The sequence below is a fragment of the Leptosomus discolor genome, chromosome 1 (assembly GCF_034619465.1).
Source record: "Leptosomus discolor isolate bLepDis1 chromosome 1, bLepDis1.hap2, whole genome shotgun sequence".
Lineage (NCBI taxonomy): Eukaryota > Metazoa > Chordata > Aves > Leptosomiformes > Leptosomidae > Leptosomus > Leptosomus discolor.
Genome location: NC_141391.1, coordinates 36,994,109 through 37,015,744, shown reverse-complemented (window position 1 = coordinate 37,015,744; position 21,636 = coordinate 36,994,109). Strand labels below are relative to the sequence as shown.

The 21,636-nt window shown below is 35.7% G+C and overlaps 1 protein-coding gene across 1 annotated transcript in view; it reads right to left on the bottom strand.

Annotated features, from left to right (window-relative positions):
• Positions 1-1,941: 1,941 nt before the first annotated feature.
• PCDH17 (protocadherin 17) overlaps positions 1,942-21,636 on the bottom strand; it is a 93,111-nt gene continuing 73,416 nt past the window's right edge. The window contains exon 4 of the mRNA XM_009961250.2: positions 1,942-2,624. Within this exon, the coding sequence (XP_009959552.2) occupies positions 1,942-2,624 (683 nt within the window). The remainder of the gene's footprint in view (positions 2,625-21,636) is intronic.

Genomic DNA, 21,636 nt, shown 5'->3' with positions numbered 1-21,636 from the left:
GATTAAATTTAATAAACCAAATACACCATTTTTAACAATGTGCTGTAGTGGTATTTCCAACAGAGTATCTGAAGTGTATAAGGGACAAATCCTGAGCTAAACATTTTATTCTTCTGCTTCTTCTTGTTCTGCAGAAGTTAATTTTGAATGTGTGTTGTTTTTTCCCTTTCATCTGAAGGCAATTTTGCATTTTTCAAATGCAATAAACACACCTTTAGAAAAAATAATAAAAGTAGAAACTGTATCCCAAGTTACTTTCAGAACAAATGAAAATGAAACTAAAAACACCCCCCAAAATAAGCAGCATATATCTAGAATTGCAGTAAGCAATTGCACATTCTAAAGAACCAGATAAAATACTGCCTGTGCCACACTGACACATTTTTCAGCTCTATGAACTTAATAGTGAAACTTTGAAAATCGTGGCATCTCTTAAGAAGTCAATCAAATATTCTACATTAAACAGGCTGGCTGTATGTGTTTAGAAAAAAAAAAACAAAAAACAAACAAAGAGGTTCCAGATGTTGGTTCAAGTGTAATTTCTGTTATTAAACATGGGTTTGCAATAGAAGCTTCTACAAGGACTTGCACTTAACCATGACTGATGGATGTATTTGTAGGCCGTTCAGTTAGCTCCATCAGCTCACTCAAACACATTTTGAACAGATTATGTACTGCAGTACTTCGTAGACCATACATTAAACAAGAGACTTTGCTCTGAGGCGCTGCTTCCCACAATCCATGGGGAAAAGGAAGCAGGAAAAAACAAAACTCATAGAGTTCGACAGCTACTGAGGCAACACTTGCCATTTACAATATAAGCCCAAATATTTTTGCAACACAACTATATATTAATTTAATAAAATACACAATATAGCTCTTATACACTCAACAATTTGGCTCATATGCACTGAATCTGCAATAAATCAATAAAAATATGTCATTTGATGTAAACACACTGAATCTTCTTACATTTGCACATTTAAATGATCATGTGATTTTTGTGGATGCCTAAGACATTTTCACTTTCCTGAGCTATTTTAGTGTCCACAAATGAATAAAAAAGTGTTAATAATGTTAATTTCTTTTGTGTATTACCCTTAAAGGTAAGTTGGTTTTTTTTCAAACTTTATTTTACTTCAGTTTTTTTAAAACTTACTGCTAACTATTTATAGTTTTGTTGGACACTAAAAAGCTAAATAGATATTAAAATCTTTTTTTTTCTTTTTATCAAGTGAATTACCTTATGTGTGTGCAGGACAAGATGGACTATATCATTTTACATTTAACCTTAATATGATATGAAGATTTTACTAATGGTCAGGATATGTTTTGTTGAATAATGATCTGAAATGCGTTTTTTTGTTTTAGTGTTTCTTTTTTTTTTTTCATCTCTGTGGCAGATAACTTTGTACATAAATGTTTACCACAAATGAATGTTAATGTTTGGTGTCACTTGGACTACTACAAGAACTCTTTTTAGGACTTTCAGTAGAAGCCTGTGGTGACTGCTGGAAATCCACCAACAGATTGGAATTATTCAACCCTGTTTTTCTTGGGGTTTATACGTAAACAGTAAAGTCAGCATCAGCTATTGAGGACAGTCTTAAAGTATCAGACGTATTTCCATTCCACCTTTCTCACACCTTCCTATCAGATTGTCAAAATGGCACCGTCTTTCCTTCTTATGTTTTGTCCTTAGTGTACTTGACTCTGTCCTAATGAAAGTTTGGTCAAAATGAAACCAGTGTTATCTGTCAAAAAGAAAGAGCAGTGAAAAGAACATACTTGTGGGCACTTCAGATGTTCACTAATAGCCTTAAAGCAGCATTGGTCTTCCTTCATGCCTGTAAATCTGTTACAACCAGGGGATTTATTTATTTATTTATTTTTAATCAGCAGAAGAGGAATGTAACTGCCAGCCTGTCCTTATTTTCCCCCTCATTTTCTGACGGCCACAGGGTCGCTTCCCCGACAGTCCTGCAAGAGCTTGTCTATTTCTCTCACAACTTCCTCGGCATCCACCGACTCCCTGCCTAGATCCCGGGCTGAACGGTCTAACTGCTCCAGAACAGAGTCCATCTCACTTGAGTCTCGGCTCACTCGGGAATGCACATCTGCGAAGGCCCTAGCCATCTGATCTGATGCAATGAAGGGAGCGTCTTTTGACTGTTTACTAGGCGAGAGATACTGACTGTCAGTTGACAAGTACTGGCTGCTTGGTTCAGCCAAGGCTCCTGATTTCACTTCACAACCATCCAGTGGTCCTTTTGTTGAGGTGCAAGGCTCAATGCATGTCTTGGTTGGGCTGCTCGATGCTGAGGGAACCTCCTGAAGCAGAGGACTCAGGGCACGTTTGGCTTTTAAGTAAGGTTTAACATTGGCAATGAGAATAGTGTGCTCTCTCTTGTCTTTCCCAAATGTACAAAAAGTCTTTTTCCCGGTGGGATTCACAGTTTCGTATGTCTCAGTCTCAACATTAGCTTCAACTGTGGGTACAAAGAGATTTGTGCGATAATCTGCATTCTCAGCCTGACTGGCTGCAGGGAACTGTGGCATCCAACACCTGTCAGAATGACCAAGCACTCTGCATTCATCTGTGCAGTTAACACATTCTTCTTGCTCTGTGAAACAAAGGAGAAAGAGAAAAAAAAACTCTAATTACAAGTGGATTTCTTTAAACTAATGGATAGGCTATGATCAACACGTGATGAGCTTACTTGACATCTGGTTTCTTAATTATGGAGAAAAAGAAAAAGCTATAATTAACATATTTCAGAAGGATTGTATAAACCTGTTAGTTGAGACAATAGATTTATTTAACTCTGTTCTCTGTGTATTAAAGCATTCACACAGCCCAATGGAAGTATAAAGGGGTCATTAGAGAATCATTCTCAGTGGAATTGAGCTTCATCTGTAAACTAATCTGCTGTAGAAATCTGTTAGGCTTTGTTCTGTAAAACTCATCCTAGAATAGAGTGAACAGTACTTAAGGAACTCAAAAGGCATTATCAGGATTAATTTTTCAACTCAAATAACTGAGCAATGACTGCCTTTCTGGAAATATAAACACTTCATAAAAATCAGCAAGATGGCTTTTCATTTTTGTCACCTTCTTTTCATTTATAATTGTTATGTTGTGTGACAGTCACAAAATAAAAATGTTTTCCTAAAAAGTCTACTTTTCCTGCTGATAATGAGAACTAGAATTTTCCATCAGTATGCATTAAATATAAGCTTGTCAAAAAGTGCATATTGCAATTTTATTAGACATGAGTATGGATCATGTAATCAGTTTTGCCGTTTTTATTTTAGTGCAAGTAAGTGAAAATGGATTTGCTGAATACATACAATTTGGAAGAATGACAAACTGTGACACACTATTTGAACTGATAACATTTTCAGATAGTATTTCTATATTCTTATTTCTTTCAAGAAATATAGTTAAATAAGATTTTTTTATTCATTACATTTTCCAAATATAAATGTTGATGCTTCCTGTTCTACAATTCAAATAAAACTTTCTGCTTTTAATACCTTAGCTTGTCTGTCATTTTACACTAACAGAATATGTTTGGGCCGCCATTTACCGTTGTGTAATTGCACACATGACTCTAACCCAATGTCAGGGGTAAGGAAAATTCCAGAAATACCTCTCAAATCTGTGTTTTTAGAAAACTATCAGTAGTATCAGTAACTCTGATCCGAGTTGCTTTTTTTTTTTTTTTCTTCTCAGTAGTCTCTAGTTAATACTGATAGAATTAGTCTTTTTACTATCTCTAGGCTTCAATCAGCTATACACTAGTCTTTAGATATTAATCTTTTTCTTCCACAAAATTGGCAGATTTGTTCAAATGTTTATTTTATTTGAGAAATTTAGTATTTACGAAATGCCTGGAATACCAGTTAGAGAAAAAACTATGAGTATACCTTTAAATGTAAGGATGAAACACACACAAACATGCACAACAGGTCTTCAGAAAAGCAGAACAAACTTGTTGACCCAAAGATAGGGAAAAGTTAAGTGAACATCATCTTTCCAATTTAGAAAAAAATATCCTAGTAGTCTTATAATATCACCAACAGATTCATGGCCAGTTACATTGCAGAGACCTGACCCAGAAGAAACACCAAGGGTGATCTATGAGAATCCAATAGTGTAAACCGCTTTGACTGTCCAAATTTCTAAAAAGACAAGAATAAATGTGACTTAAATTAAATAAAATTGTGTTATGTCACAATGATCAGTAAAATTGGGGTGAGAATTTACTCAGAACTCATACTTGTTAATGATACAGTTCTGTGCAAAAGTGTCATTCTGTATATGAGCTCCCTTCTTTGAATAGTTTAAGAAGATTTTAAAGAAACTGGTGTAAGCCCTAAAAAAAACAGCAATAGCAAGACAGAATGGAGTACACGGAAAGGAGAACACAGATCAATTTTTGAGGAAAATAATGTAACAGTGAGGCTTTAAATATGAAATTCATAGAGGCGAGTCATCCTCACCTCTGTGCCTGGTAAGATCATGGAACAGATCTTCCTGGAAGATATATCAAAATGTATGGAAGCCAGGGAGGTGATTAGAGACAGATAACATGGCTTCATCAAGGGCAGACAGTGTCTGACTACTCTAGTGGCCTTCTACAATGGAGTAACTGCATCAGTGGACAAAGGAACGGCTATGGATGTCATCTACCTAGAGTTTTGTAAGGCCTTTGATATGGTCCCCCACAAATATTCTTACTGGTAAATTAGAAATATGATTTTGATGGGTGGACTGTTAGATAGATAAGGAATTGTTTGGGTGGTCACATGCAAAGAGTTGCAGTCAATGGCTTAATGTCCAAGTGGAAACCAGTAATGAGTAGTATTCCTCAAGGGTCCATACCGGGACAAACATTATTTAATATCTGCATCAATGACATAGACAGTGGCATTGAGTGCACCCTCAGCAAGTTTGCAGATCACACCAAACTGAGAAATGCAGTTGATTTGCTAGGGGAAAGGGATGTCATCCAGAGAGGACTTGACAGGCTTGAGGAGTGGGACATATGAATGTCATGAAATTTAACAAGGCCAAGTGCAAGGTCCTGCACCTGGGTCTGAGAAATCACCAATATCAATACAGACTGGGGGATGAATGAACTGAGAGTAGCTCTGTGGAGAAGGACTTGGATGAAAAATGGCACACGATCTGGTAACAGCGCTATCAGCCCAGAAAGCCAGTTCTATCCTGGGCTGCATAAACTGAAAGAGAGTAGATTTAGATTGTACATGAGGAAGAAATTCTTTAATATGAGGGTGGTGAAACACTGGAACAGGTTTTCCAGAGAAGCTGTGGTTGCCCCATCGTTCAAAGATTGTAAAGTCAGGTTGGATGGGGCTTTGAGCAACCTGATCTAGTGGAAGGTGTGCCTGCCCATGGCATTGGGGTTGGACCTAGGTGATCTTTCAAGGTCCCTTCCAACCCAAACCATTCTATGATTCTATGACCTCCAAGGAAAAAAAGCTTCACTCTGGTTTAACATAAAAAAAAAAAAAAAAAAAAAAGAAAATTATCGTAATGAAAAACAAGAGTAAAAGACAACCCCATCCCTAGGTCTTTAACACAGCGACAGGACTGAAAATAGTTTAAGGAAGAGATTTAAGTTGGTGGTGTTTGATTTTACTTCGCTTGAAGGAGGTGACATTGGTATGCATAACCATAGAGACACCATATGTGGTGACAATTGCTTAATGAAAAGGAAGCCATAGAAATAAAGGACATTGCAATACACCTCATTCCACCCATTAGCTCACCTGCACTAAAGTTGTCTGTATTTAGTATTCCATAGCTTCTACAGCATCCAACATCTGCTGCTTAAAACAGCCAAATGAAATTGCTATTCTCTCTCTCTCTCAAAAAAAAAAGGAAAGCATAAAACTCCACAGAACAAACCAAATCAATATATTTTAAAAGGCGTGTGGTGCAAGAGCATTGGAGAGGAAAGTTCCAAATGTTAGCATTGGATGAGCAACAGTTAATACCAGCCAGGCTTGATTATGTTTTGTCATAGAAATCCAACAGAAATAAACAAACAAAGAAATGCCCCAAGCCCAAAGTTTTCAATGTTAATTCTAGAACTTCAGATTTTGCAAACACTTACTATTAATTAATTTTGTTCTTTTTCTCTTCCTAATCCTACAGAGTACATTTGTGGCAAGCTCAGCCTCTAGCTTTAAAAGTGGACCTATGTAATAAGGAGAAATAACAAGTGTTTTGTTTAGGATTATCTCTAACCGTATCTACAGTTATTTTTCTCTTGTATGGAATTCATGATAATGCTGAGTAAGAGCTTTCTGGCACTTTTAATGTTTTCCGTGAACAATTAATTAATTGCCTTTCCAACTGACTGTTTTATTTTGTAAACTTAACTATCCTTTGTATGAAGTTTTGTAAATAATTTTGATCACTTTTTAACAAAAGATGAAAATAAAAACCTGCTGCACGTTAGCTACCATAAGATGCTCAGAACTGCATAATCAGTGTACCAGCACTTCTCTCTGCTGCTCTCTTTCTTTTAGATTATTCCATCAAATCAGGACTCCACTCCTTTCTTTCTCACAGAAAAAGCAGTAGCACTTCCTGTAAAACTGTCTAACCATATTCAATATGTCAAGAGCTCATGGTGTACTGGGAGACGACCAGTGAACACAATTGGGAAGATTTCAATACATTATAGCCTATTTCGTTAAACCACAAAAAGACCATCTGTAGAAGTGAAAGCCTTCCTGCCTTTCAAGTAGTAGTTCTGTGTCATATTATGTTAAAATACATTAAATAAATGTTCATATATTTATACACAATTCTCTGCTGTCTACATTGACAACATCTATATATGCATACGAAATATACAACTGGGAAATTCTATTTCGACACTGTCTCCTACTCTAAAACTTAACTGAACTGTATTTGTTTAAAAGAAAAGAAATTACTAAAATTGTTCTCTGAACTGAGATTGAAATGAATGAACTTTAGATGAAAGGTAAACATCAGAGAAGGTCTCAACCACTGGAAATAAGTTAACTACACTAGGTATTCAGTACTATGCCACAAGCTGTGCTTTGCAATTTTCAAGACTGATTAGGTTAATTTTGTTATAACCAAGTTATGTTCTAAGATTTTAAATTCTTAGCTCTTATGCATGTGTGTACACATACACGGGGTACAAGGATAACTCTTACACAGTATTTACATTATTCATTACTGCCAATAAAAATACAAAGTTTTCTGGCAATCTCTAAGTAAAAGAGATATATATCATATATATTGCATGCCATATCTTCCTTCCCCTTCTCATTTCCTGTATTTGCTACAGCAGTTTTTATACTTGCATTCATACTCACAGTATCGACTAACTTTCCATTTCTGCTCCCTGGGCATCCTAGCAGTGACTGAATTAAATATGAAGCAAAAAAAGAAGAAGAAACAAATACTGAATGACCTTGAAGTGAAAACAACCTGCATTGCATAAGCTTTGGTGCTCTAGTTTTGAAAATCTGTGTCTTTTCCCTTCACTCTTTTATGTCACATCAGAGGAAACAGATTTTGAGTATTGATTATCATACATTATAAGCTGCTTGTCTTACCATTCGCCTGTAATTTTGACTGCTACAGCTAGCAGAGAGTGAAGAAAATTGAACAGGCTCTTTTGTACTAGCAGCAGAAACTATAGACACAAAGTGAACTAACACCACCAAGGGCCAAATTGGTATATATGAGAAAATAGAATCAATTTAAAGGTAAATATATAAATATATATATGTAAAACAGGTCATATACTGGTCTGTACAGTAAGATGTGCTGGTAGAGTGATATGCACCATCGGTCTTTATCTCTATACTTGTCTCCCTCCTGTTGAAAATAAACCCTTAACAGTGCAAGTGTGTACAATAAACAGAAGCAGCCTAGAGGTTTTCCTAACTCTCTGGAGCTTTAAGGGAAAACAGTCAGAAGCGCTTTATGCACTTAGGGGAGAACATACACTAAAATAGAACTGCTAAATTATCAGCTGTAGAAAGAAAAGGAAACAAGCTATCTGGAAACAACAGTCACCTAGATAGGAAATGTATACTCGACAGAAATTGAAGATGATGTAGGATGAAAGTTATATTGGCAACATATAAAATGCAATGCAAGGTATGTATTTGGATGCAACATAATACATATCTTACATATTTTAGTCTATATTACTGGAGGAGCTATATTTCACGTCTGCCTTCTGCAGCAAGCTTAAAGCAAAAGATACTTTTATTGTGCAAACATCAGTTTCCTGTGCTTTCCTCATAAGTATTGTTAACAGAATTAATAATGGGTATTGATTTCACTCTAAATACATTGCACTATAAAGTTAATTAATTAATGCTTTAGATAGCTGGCTCCTTTCAATGGCTAAAACTAAGATATCTTAGTTTGACTCACTAATTATATGAAATTTGCATAATGATAACAAAGAGGAAACTCAAGAATTATTTCTTTTTAAACAGTGATTCAATGTAGCCAAACCACGTTAATAAATACTATATTTTTTCAAAATAACTGGACCCTAATTATTTAAATTATATACACACAAAGCAGAAAAGCAAATGAAAAGTAAACAATCCATCTACATAAAACATCAGCATACAATAATTTTCAATAAATAGTTAATGTACTTTTTTTTATAAGATGAGGAACACTATACTCTGATCAAAGTACTATAATGTACTAGTAAATGTACTGGCTTGCATAAAGGGGAAATCAGACTTTAAATGTATGTATATGCACATATACATATATGATTTATAGTTAGGAATATATGTATGTAAATATATGTATATACATACATATTTAAAATTTGATTTCCCCTATACACAAGCCTGGACATATACCTTGAGCTAGATCTAGACCTGTACAATGCTATTCCTCCCCAAACCTATAAATGATGTTATCAAATTGTATATGAAGTTAAACAAAGAAAGAGTTTGGTTCATTACAATTTATAAGATTTAACCTGGTAAATGGTCATTCAAGTGCATTCTTTTCTAAGAACCTTTTCCTCACAAAATATAAAAAAAAAAATGTAGCATTGTATTGCCATATGTTCATTGATGATGGCTAAATAAGAATATCCTAGCTAAGTACATGAATATTTTAAAATGTCAGTAGCTTTTGTTTTTTATTGTCCTGGCAAATGCTAGCCTATCTTTCAGATATCTTACTTATTTATTCTTTTTTTCTCTTTCAAAACATGACACCTATTTTTTAGTCTGGCATAAACACCTACTTCTAATTGACTTGGTTTTATTTCTTTTCTATAAATACAGAAGCTAAAAAATAATCATTAATTGTCAGGGATGGCTCACTGGCTCACTCAGTTGACTGGAATGGCTATCGACTAACAGCTCCAAGTGAAAAATACACTGGAGGACCCATTCCAAAATGTGTCATCTTCTCCTTGAAGCGTGCAGTTTCACACTGATGACACAATCTACCTTCACTCTTGAAACGTTCTAGTTTTCAATGCATTACAGAGTGAACACTAATGCACATGTTTTCATACCCTTGTTTCACATTACAAAGAAAAAGATCTGACTTTGAATGCATGCACGGAGTTCACAGTGACTTCCCTAGGAAATAGATTCATTTCACCCTTTATATAGTGAATTTCTCTTCATTTTTGAAAATACTTCCATATAGAATTCACTTAATAATGAAAGAAGGTGTAAAATCCTCTGTAGCTTGTATTTCTCTGTCTAACCACAAACACACTATGCAAAAAAAAAATCACCAGTACTTGCTTTAGACTAATAAAATAAGCTATGTTTTATACATTTTAATACCTTGAATAGGTTTGAAAGATCTGTATTTTCTGTACATATGTGTAAACAGATGGACAATAAATGGTATCTAAAGTCTAAGAGAGAATATAAATAACTCTGCCTTTCAGAACTTCAGTAATTCCTGTAATATGACCAGAAATCCTCCCAGAATTGATATGAAATGGTGTTTTACTTTTTTTTATTTGAGACAAGCAATTGCCTTCACTAAAGAACTGAAAATACTACGAGCAGGTATTTATTACTGGAGAAAAATAAAGGTCTGCTTTGACATGTCCTAAACACTCGGGCTATACGACACTTCTGATGAGAACAATCAGCTAAAGTACTACTTCTGTGGTTGGATTCCTGTTTAATTACAATTGATTTTGACATAAATGAGCAGAGGTAAACAAATACTTCTATACACATGTTTGCTGTTATTAAACAGAGCTGTCTCCAGTCTGAGTATTTATATTGCCTTGTCTGCTCAAAGGCTCCTTTCAGTTACACAAAGCAATTGTGTAGCTCAGATTAGCAAAACGACTGGCAGCAAAATGAGAATGGACTGACACTTTTTTAAACCTCTTGGATATTGAGGTCTTTTCCTGATATTATAACAACAAGCTTCTGAGGTCTATAATCCTTACACAGTTTCCCTGTTGTTGGTTGTTGGGTTTTTGTTTGGTTTTTTTGTTTGTTTGCTTGTTTTCTGGACACAGGGTAAATAGAATATATTTTTTTATATTGACAAGGCAAAAACCACTTCAAAAGCAATAAAAAGATGGTGGGTCTATGAATTTAATTCCAGTTCACATTTGTCCCAAACCATAAATATTGGAGGAATATTTCAGGATTACACGGAGCACTACAGAACATTTAACATTTTTCTTATGGAAGTATGCTTTAAATTCATGCTTATGATTCAATGGCAATTTTATATTTCTATTTAAAGACAGAGCAATAAAACATTTTTGTTACCTGAAAATTTTCCATCCTCACAGCGGGCTGGTCCGCAGATCCCAACAATGGGTCTTTGGCCTCTGCCTTGCTGTTCTGGAGGCAAATCAGACCTGTGAGTCACAGACAGGGATAGGCTCTGCTTCCAAAATTCACAACAATATCAAAACTTCCACAGCAGAAAAACAATTTTTATCTGCAGCCCAGGCACAGCTCATGGCCTTTGAGATTTTTCACTATACTTCTCAAAGGTACAAACACATAAGTTTATAGTTGGCAGCGAACTGAAAAGTGTCTGACTAGTAAAAAGGGTGTCTCATTTCTTCGTGTCAGAGGATAAAAAGGAGAGGCTGAAAATGGACACCCAGTTTTGCTTTCCAGTGTTTGCCTGTAAGTCAGACTGGCACCTACTCTAATTTGCAGTAAAAAGACCATATCACAGTCATGAAAAGATATTTTGGCCTCTTCCCCATCCCATCATAAAAAATTCTTCCTAGACCAGGGCTGCAGGGAAGAAACGTACAAGAGCTAGCTATGCTGGCCCTGCACTTAGCTGAGAAGCTACAGGGAAACTTTAGTAATCTGATAAATTAATAGATTTAAACAGTAAATCTTTATTGTAGAGGCCAAAAGCTGTTTCCTGCAAAAGAAGAGAAACAAAACTGCAGCAATTAACAGAATAGAGAACAGGCTTGCGGATCTGTTAGAAAGCACATTTTTAATATAACACATTTTCCTACTCTTGATCAAGAATTTAGAATGGGTTTGTTTCAGTACTGGCACCTAAAAATGCAATGACTCTTAAATCTGGAATCTAAACAAATTTCTGTAATCATTTGCAGAATTTGCATGATGTTCACATTCTTTTTTACTAACTTTATTGTGAGCTAGTCATAATTATAGTATCAATAATTTCCATATCTAATTTGCAATACTTAGCAAATACTAACACTATATATTGTACTGTGGCAATGTTTAGGAATCCAGTCATTAACCAGGCCCATTGTGAGGCATTCTATAAAAATATTAATAGATTGTACAGTTAAAGACAAGAGGTAAAAAGTCATTATGACTAACAAAAGCAATGAATGGGAAGGAAATACAACATAAATGAAAATATAATCATGCTGTTGACATTTTCTGAGAATAGCAGTATAAAAGCTCCATGTTTTAAAGAAGCTATCCCCATCTGTCACACCGTCAAGCCACCAACAATTAGCTATGTATTACACCAATGAGCCTTCCTCACCAGTTACCAATTATCTCAGTATACAAATCTTTAATTAGAAAGCACCAAACTTTTTGCTTTGTAAGCTTGTCTCAAATTTGGATATGACAACTTGTTTATAGACATTGACTGAAGAAGGTGCCACTGAGGAGAGAGACATGACAGGCTTCTGAAGAAGTCTGTTTCTATGTCCTTTTGATGGCTCTGTTTACATCCTGACTATAGGCAGACTCTCTTGAATGGAAGTCTGTCAGGTTCTGTGTAGGAGCTTGATTTTGTCCAAACAGAATCAATACAGTAAAGCTTTTCAAATGCTGTTTCCCTTTACAAAGTCTAACAAAAAATGACTAAAGGCTATATGGATGCTGAACCATTACAAATCTGTCCACTTTGGTGAAAGAGAGTAGTTTCCTCCACATTCCTGCCAGTATGCCTGGATTTACATTAAAAATCTCCTTTTGCAGACATAATGAGACCATGTCTGTTTTACACTGATAGATGGAAAAGCCCACTGGCTACCATTCTCTGCTTCAAAAGGTTGATGTGATCTACGGGTCGTATACTTTAGGGTTCATGGGAGGTACAATGCATCTGACAGAACAGGAGGAAGAATACTTTTCATGATGCTGCTCTCAGAAAAACCCTGAAGTTGTCCAGGCATCTTAAGGAACTCTCACTTGGACATATAGAAGTATCTCCTTAGGAAAAGAGAAATTATTTAAGAGCTTCATATAGAGTCTCCCCTACGCAATGCTAAGTAACGTATTCATTAGTGTTTTATTAGATGGTGCCCTAGACTATTGTTTAGCAGATTGCTGGTCTTTTGTGTTATTACCACCTTCAAAAAAGATTTGCAGAGTGGGACTAGCCTTATGCCAATTTATGAAGCACCCGCATTCTCTTAGGAATTTGAGTTTCATAATGCCATCCTAGTTAGCTTTCTGCCTGGATAGTGCTCCAGTTATATCAACGAGAAAGAATAATTAAGGATGTCTTTTTAAAATCTGACTCTCTAGATATAACTAGTTTGGCAAAAAGAATTGTACATGTAAACAGATTCAATACTATATTTTCAGGTTCTTCATGAACTGTAAATGAATTTCTGAAAAACATTTATTGAAGATGACTTCAAAATATTCATATCTTCCTTTCGCCAGATCCTTCATCAAGAACTTTAAGATCCAGATCACTTTCTTATATTTCAAGGATCAAGGATATTATGGATATTAACAACACACATACAGAAAATATCTCCTGCTAGTTACTTTTATTTGTGGCAGTTGAGCTGCTCAACTGAGAGTCACCTTTTTACTTGACATCTTTGCTTTTCTTATATCTTCAACTTTTGTGTTGTTGTCAGAGTACTGTGATGTGACACATGGTTTAGGAACGTGGTTTAGTGGTGTTGGTAGAGCTAGGACAAAGGTTGGACCCAATGATCTTGAAGGTCTCTTCCAACCGAAACTGTTCTATGATTCTATGACAAAACATATCTTTAAGAAAAATCGGTAATTTGGGATCTGTTTCCAAAGATATGTCGTCATTGTGTATTCATTGCTTTCACTAATATCTTCACTTTTTAAGCCTGCTGACTGTTAGCAGCTATTTTTCTGGTGTCTAGGAACCCCTCATCTGAGCCATGTTCTCAGAAAAAGTGTCTTTTAGTCCTGGTGATAGACTTAAAGGCTGGTTACAAACATGACCGCCAAGAAAGACAGAGTCAGGGTGATTTCTCTTAGCTGTGCCTTCAGCTTACTTATCTGGACACCCTACAAAGGAAATCCAACAGTGAGGCATTAGATGATAAATTAAACTGTGTTCTGGCAAAGCAAGTAGAAGGTGTAGCTGCTACCTTTAAAGCTGATGAAGGATTCAGAATATGTCAGTCATGTCAATCTATTGACTTCCTTTAAGAAAATATTTACTCTGTAGGGGTGATGAAGATACTACAATCCTAGAAATGGGGCAGCCATTCTATAAAATGCAGTAAAACCTATTTTAGACATGGACCTTAATCAGCTTTCTCAGGGTATTTAAAGAGACTTTTTCAATTCCTGGAATTTATCACTATAATATTTACTTGATTTAATGTTTCATGTGTGCTTTCCACCAAGACTTAATTTTACTGGGTCCCCCTCCTCTCAGCCTATTTGTTCCATGGGAAAGAAAAGGCAAGAGACCTGTACAGTTATTATTGGCTTGATTTCTTACTATCATGGATAATGGGAAGCAGAGAAAATTGAGCCCCAATACCTACTGCATGGTTTTTCAAAAACAGCCTCCGGGTTTCCTAATAAAAACACAGCTTTGCTATTTTTTTCTTTAAGAAAAAGAATTACTTTAATTCCCAAGGAGACAAAAATTGTGTGTGAAGCACCATATCTGAAAGCAAGGCTTAGTCTGACCTTGAACAAATTCTGTAAGGAATTAAGGTAAGAAAAAATTGTCTTATGGGAAAAAAAAAATCAAACTTTTTTTTTTAAGTCCACCTGTTACAGCACATGCATTGTATGCATCCCACTTCTCAGGTATCTAAGAAACAGTTTAGCAGAGCTCTAAACTTATTTGTAAGCTCTCAAGTGACTCTCCTTGGTTCCAGCTGAAGATGGATACAAGGCAGATAATTTGCTAACACCAAGGGAAAATGTTATAACATAAAAACATTCCCTCCCTTAGCTTCAAAACTGTTGAATGCCTAGGGAGCCCGACTATTTGTAGAGTTGATACTATGCATATGCTTTCTCTGTAACTGTTATGTGCATACATCTGGCATCTGTCTCTGTGTTAAACAGACTTAATTGTGCCTAGTATTACTATGTAAAATCCTCTAACCTAGATGGTTAATGCAAAAGAAATAAATTAAAGGATATATATGATTTTTGTGAAACTATTTTTGCATTCTTGGCAAGATGTGCAAAAAGCTCTGCACTATGGCTGTCAGCAAAATATTTTAGCTCTGCCTTCTGAATAACTTTAAATAGAGATTACACTCTTTTCTTAGCATGACATTTGGCACTTTGTACAACCTCTTAATCAAATGGGGTGTTTTAGCTGGAACTCCTTTTTCCATTTATCCTCTTTTAATTAATTGTTTTTTCTTTTCTTGATTGTTGATCCTCCGTCTTTTATCCACATCAGCCTTCATAGCGTTTAATCATTTGCCAGACATAGCTGGACCGATTCAAAAGATATATAATTTCTGGGTTTTTAAGTGATAATAGGGGGACTTTACATGCTAGCACATTATTCAGTTCACTGTTTCCAGCAAAGTCAAGACTCAGGCAAAGCACTTGATTTCAGATTTCAATATGTTTTTAAAAGATCAAAGAGCATGGCAAATCTTGTTCTTTGGTTAGGCAGACCATGCAGAACAGTAATACTCTAAAAGATGGAGGTAGCTGCATAGAACTAATACTAAATTGAAGGCTTTTTGAAGTTGTTTCAACCTTTGTGTCAACGTTTATCTAAAAAAAAACCAGCAAAGTAAAAAAATAAGCTTCTAATTGGGAAAACACACAGAAGTTAGTTCTCCCTGTAAAGTAAGATAAAAAAATCCTGGTGATTTAACATCTGAAATCTTTCATGATAGCAAAAATGAAATATGCTCAAGTTGATTCTTTTCTTAAGATTTAATTCATTGAGCAAGACTATAAAGCGTAGTCTTTCCTAAGGCAACTTTATCTGCCTAAGTATTTAGGAGTCAGGGAAAAAGTATTCCGACAGCTGAAGTCTTCTGAAGAGACTGATTTCCTCCTACCATGTGCACTAAATCCTAGTGAGCAGTAAGAGAGGTCATAGTTTTTCACCCGTCCTGTTTAAGCTTTATTGTCATGCAACAGGGAAGCAAACCAGAGAGAGCTTCTGCCTAATCTGCTATCTGAGAATTCTTGTCAATCAAGGGACTGACTAAAATGCCATGGGAAGTAGACACTGAATATTAGTTTCGTCAGATGCCTAACAGCAGCTATAAGAGAGAGAAGAATTTCATTCAAGAAACAAAGATAGCTACATAATCTAATTTCTGACAATTAAAATTAGGCTAGAATTCTTACACTGCGTCCAGAGGAAATGAAGAAGGATGGATTCAAAGAGCCATTCAGAATGTCAGTGATAGGCTCCAGATCTAAAACACTTCCCAGATAGGCCTACCTATCTTCACCGAATGTGCATGGAGTTGATGTCCTGGAGTTATCTATCTGTGTTAGAGATACATACCCATCTGTTTGGCTTTTCCTAGTAGCTGTCTTAAGATTTTCAGCATTCAGAAAACTGTCTGGTTTAGATCTAAGGGCCCAATATTCTCTAATTTGATGTAGATGGTATTTAGGTGTGCAACTCAGCATCATGAGTCTCCTTTTTCAAGATGTACTCCTAATACAGATTGTCCTGCCTTTAGTAGAAAAATTGTCCCCTTGCAATCTAATAACAGTGGTTACATGCACATACAACTTCTGGAATTTCCACAGAATATTCGTTCAGTATCTAATCAGATCAAGACGCTTGGTATTTTTCCACAGGGCTATTTTCTTGCAAAGTAAAGCAACTTTCCTTCTCCCATAATACTGTGCTACTATGATGATAGCAAGCGAATACTTTTTCTACACAAATAAAATTTCTGTCAAATAGTGTTGCATTTTGAATGTCTGAAGGAACACATTAGGATCTGCTGCCCTTCACTGGGGCAAATTGTAGCTGATCCACTCTCTTCTTGCAGCTGCAGCTCCAGCTCCAACTAAGTTCTTATCAGAACCATATCAGGGAGTGGCTTTGCTGATGTATAGGTGCTGCCACCTTTACACAAGCAAGATGTTTGACACGGCGTGAAGTGACATTTCATTTTATTTTATTTTATTTTATTTTATTTTATTTTATTTTATTTTATTTTACTTCATTTTATTTCCAGAAGTTTAGCAAGAAAAATCTGGATCTGCTGATCAACTATATTTTGTCTACCGAGCAACTTGGCACCTTAAGTACGACCGAAACACCATCCTAGCTCCTGCTGGAATTTAGAGGCAGAGGCAGGTGAGAGCCAGCCTCCTTCTTGCCAACTCTCCTGTCCAGCCGTACCTTGCTTTGACAGCCCAGGCTCTGTTGGTGCACAGATCTAGCTGAATCCTAAACACAGCAGAGTACTGGATACCTTGCAAAGATGTTAAATTCCAGTTTTCCCTTTCATCTAGAGTTCAAACCTGCAGATCTTCGGCAAATATTACCAAAGCATACATTTAGCTTTTGCTTAACTAGGAAAATACAAGGAAGGGAGCTTCACGAATCGTAGCCCATATTTATGTACAAGATTTTTCAGGTCTACCTGCCTGTCCTGAGAGTAAAGAATTGCTAGGCTTGGATTCTGAAGTTGGACTTTAAATTATCTGAGATGCCCAAAAGTAAATCATAGTATGTCACTTCTTTCCTTTCCAAGGACAAAATAAAATTCATTGATATAGAGCAGCGTACCTGGAATTCCCACCAGTCACTGATTCCATTCTAAGAAACAATTCTGATCTCGAAATTCTTATTTTAAACGTTGAGTGGGACTGAGCTCTTCCATTCATTAAGTCTATGGCTTTCAACATCAACCTAAATATTAATTGTTTAAATAAATCCTCAGTTTAAATTTGATTTTTGATTCAACAATGTTGATTTGGTATTTCTCAGAGTCAGACTGGGATGATAAATGATTGTCAACAACTTTGTTCGTAAAACATGAGTCACAGCCCTCTGAAAAGCCAACACACTTATTTAGAGGTTACTTTTTCTTTAAACATAATCAAGTGGAAAACCAATGATGGTAATCCTGTAGAGTGCATCTGCATTATGAAATGTTCCCGTGATATATTACCACAGCTACATTTAGCCACTACAGCCTACTTGTCTACATGATATACAAATAAATTCAGTTGCAGCTTGATGTTACAAACTGCCTTCAACATTTTCATCTTCAGTTCATTGCACCTGCATAACTTCAAGAAGTATTTCAGAGCCATTACTGGACAGAGTAGTAAGGCTAATATTCACAACATATATTGGGATACAACACATACTGGAGTAGATATTTTCAGTTTTAGAGCATGCTTTTTTTTGGCAGAAGAAAGCAAAGGGCTATTAAAAAGAAAATAGTCATTATTAAAAATTATAAAAAAAAAAGGACAATCACAGGAGAATAAAGGGCAATTCTTTAATAAGTTAACCACTCTGAATAAAAACAATTTATTATGTAACTCTGACTTTCAAATTAAAAAAAAAAAGTGGAGAAATCATATATTATATCTAAATGTTTATGTAAAATATTTTCCCTAAAGTTTCCTAGGATTAATTTATTAGAAATTAATTTGTTTGCCATCTTTCTTTGAAAAAAATCGTATCTAAAGTACTGTATTTGTTTTGCTTACTGTGAGAACCTATTTTATAAAACAATCAGCAAATGTTATCCTTGAATATAATTGTCTATTTAATTTCAAACAAGAAATCAAAGTGGAGTAAAAATACAGAATAAAACATTTCATGCAGAGAGGGATATGTATATTTCTGTCACTTTTTATTTTCTACCTTTGGAGAGGAAACTATAGCATTTTCTATAAGCTTTAAGTGTCACGTTAGACTGCTCTGACTATGATGACAACATGCATCTTTGATGACATGGATGAATACATCTAAAATTCAAGTCTTCCTTCTAGCAAAACTGTAATCCTGTACAGAAGGTCAATGACAATCTGCCTATTAAGATCAACAGTTTGTAAGTAGTAAACAGCATTTTCTTGTGAGGATTTTTCTCTCTGCTTTGCTATCTGATTTCTGCAGAGACATGCATCTATTTACCACACTAAATCCTGTTGTTCATCTTTGGGTCTAACATATTCTTTGTTCAATTCCTAGAGGCAGACAAACAGAACTGGCATTACTGTTAGCATTCTCCAAAGACAGTCAATGCAGATCTAGCTAATCCCCTCCTACTTACTATTCAGCCATCGGTGTCTGCCAATAGGATTTGGGAATCCCAAAAGAAAATGTTTAAAGGGAAGGGTTAAATTCAGCTTGTTTAATGACATTTTCTGTTCCTGGGATCATTCATCATATTCATGGAATCTGTTCCATGAAGGGACCTAAGGCTGCCAATTAAAATAAATTAAACTAGATGGACAGCCATCGGAGTGAATGAGATCACTGTCATGATCTGAAGTAACTTTATTAATGGTGAGAAGTTATGTTGGTACAGACAGTTCTTTTAATCTGCTCCAAAGACCCACATATTCCTTGCAGAACGTTGTACTTGGGAGGTATCACCTCTAGAGCTAAACTCCCTGAGAAGCTATCATATTAAGAGAAACCTGCTGGGGTACTTGATTTAACATTAAAGTGAATTTATCAGCTATTCCCAACTTTTTGAGAGACTAATTGAATTATCAAAGGCTGCAATGGGGAATGTAAAGCCTTCTGAGAACAGATCTGTAATATAGATAAAATCCTTAACTCGTGCCATGTGATTATCTTAAAATGTAGTAATAGCCTGGGTGCTAAAACACACCCAAATTTAAGATTTATTTTGTCTGTCTAAGTCCTCTCTCTGTGCACAAAAATCATGGCAAATGTCAAGTGTTTGGGACAGGAAAAAGAAAAAATTATTTTAAAACATGTTATTTATTCTGTGTCCTCTTTTAATGTCTTCAGGTGTGCTGGGTGCTTCACTAGGGTAATTTCTATCAAATTTGTTGTTCAGTTGTTTATATATACTATATATATTAAAATATATACTATTTTAATCTTTCACTTCTTATAGGTTTTCAGAAAGAGTATACAATTTTCCTCATTTTCAGTGGGATCACACATGATTAAAATCAAACATGAATGCATCATCTTCTTGAGCTAGGGCATATAATAGTGACACTTGCATATACAGAAAAGCTGTTATTAGTGCAGACATTAATTTAACCTGTGAAAATTCAGCCTTGCCCAAAATTTTGCAAGATAATAATCTGACAATTTATTTTTATTTTTTAATTGTGTGTCTTTGACGTACATATAGGTTTGCAATTGTAGAACAAATCCTGGCAAAAAAGACTAGCGGGTTGGGGGCAGATAAGTCTGGCAAAGTTATAGGACAAAGGCAATTTATTGTATACCACTGACACTTTGTCAGAGATCACCTTCACATACATACATTCATAAGGATATCGTTGAATATATACGATCGCGACAAAGCTGTATCTACAATACACACATTTTCATACATTTGTTGCACAAATGTGTGAAAAATACTTAATTACACTATTAATAATTATTAAAGTAATTATAAATGTACAAAAAAGCCATGCTAAAATTCAATGCAGGAGAGTAAATCTTGCAAGGCTTGCATGACAGAACAAAAGATACAAGACTAGCTTCAACCCTGTAAACCTTCTAGGCTGCAATCAAGTGCAGTGACAACAAGCTGGAGGTGTTCACTGCATGAAGAGGTGAGAAGAGGTGATTGTAAGAAGTGTGAAGACAATTCTATATCCATAATGCATTCATCTCAAAGTGCAAAGACATCTGTTAAAATGCTGTCTTTTAACAAGCAGCTGTAGAGATACTTGAGTACAAGCAGGTAGAGAATCATAAATAGAGGATGATTTAACAATATGCTATAAGGCACTAGAAAGAACATATACTGTAATCTTACTCTGTCATAGAAGTGTATCCTGTCCCACGAATACAACTGATGATAATTGTAAGTAAGTAATAATTATACGAAGAACCACCTGCCAATCTCGCAAGCACAGAGCAAAATCTGTAGCATTCTCAAAACATGCTGGTGGTGTTTGCATTTTCCCTCTCTCTTATGGAGACCTCCCAGAGGCCTGCAGAATCCATCGCTCAGTAAAGTGAACCTTGGAGCAGATCAGGAGAAGCCGAGGAGCTATTAATTGTCACTGATTTATTCTGCTTAAAGAATATGAGAAGGGAAAGAGACAACTCCCCCCTGCATTAAATGCATGTATAATCTTTCAGTATTTGCAAATCAAATGCCTTGCCAGCCTCTCAAGAGTCACAGAAGTCAGACTGCCTGTCCGTGATTTTTGGAGTGTCATTTCACTGACAATTCCATCTTCTGACTTTCCATCTGCCACCAAAGAAAATTTAAACCTTTTCAAAACTCTGAATAGTTTTGCACATCCACTTGCCTTCCATCATGTTTGTTCCACTAATATTCCTGGTCATAGAATCATAGAATCATTTAGGCTGGAAAAGACCTTTAAGATCATCAAGTCCAATCATTAACCTAACAGTGCCAAGTCCACCACTAAACCTGTCACTAAGCACCTCATCTACATGTCTTTTAAATACTTCCAGGAATGGTGACTCCACCACTTCCCTGGGCAGCCTGTTCCAATGTTTGACCACTCTTTCAGTAAAGAAATTTTCTGAATGTCCAATCTAAACCGCCCCTGGTGCAACATGAGACCGTTTCCTTTTGTTCTATCACTTGATACTTGGGAGAAGAGACCGACACCCACCGTTGCTACAACCTCCTTTCAGGTAGTTGTAGAGAGCAATAAGGTCTCCCCTCAGCCTCCTTTTCTCTGAGCTAAACAATCCCAGTTCCCTCAGCAATTCCTCATAAGACACGT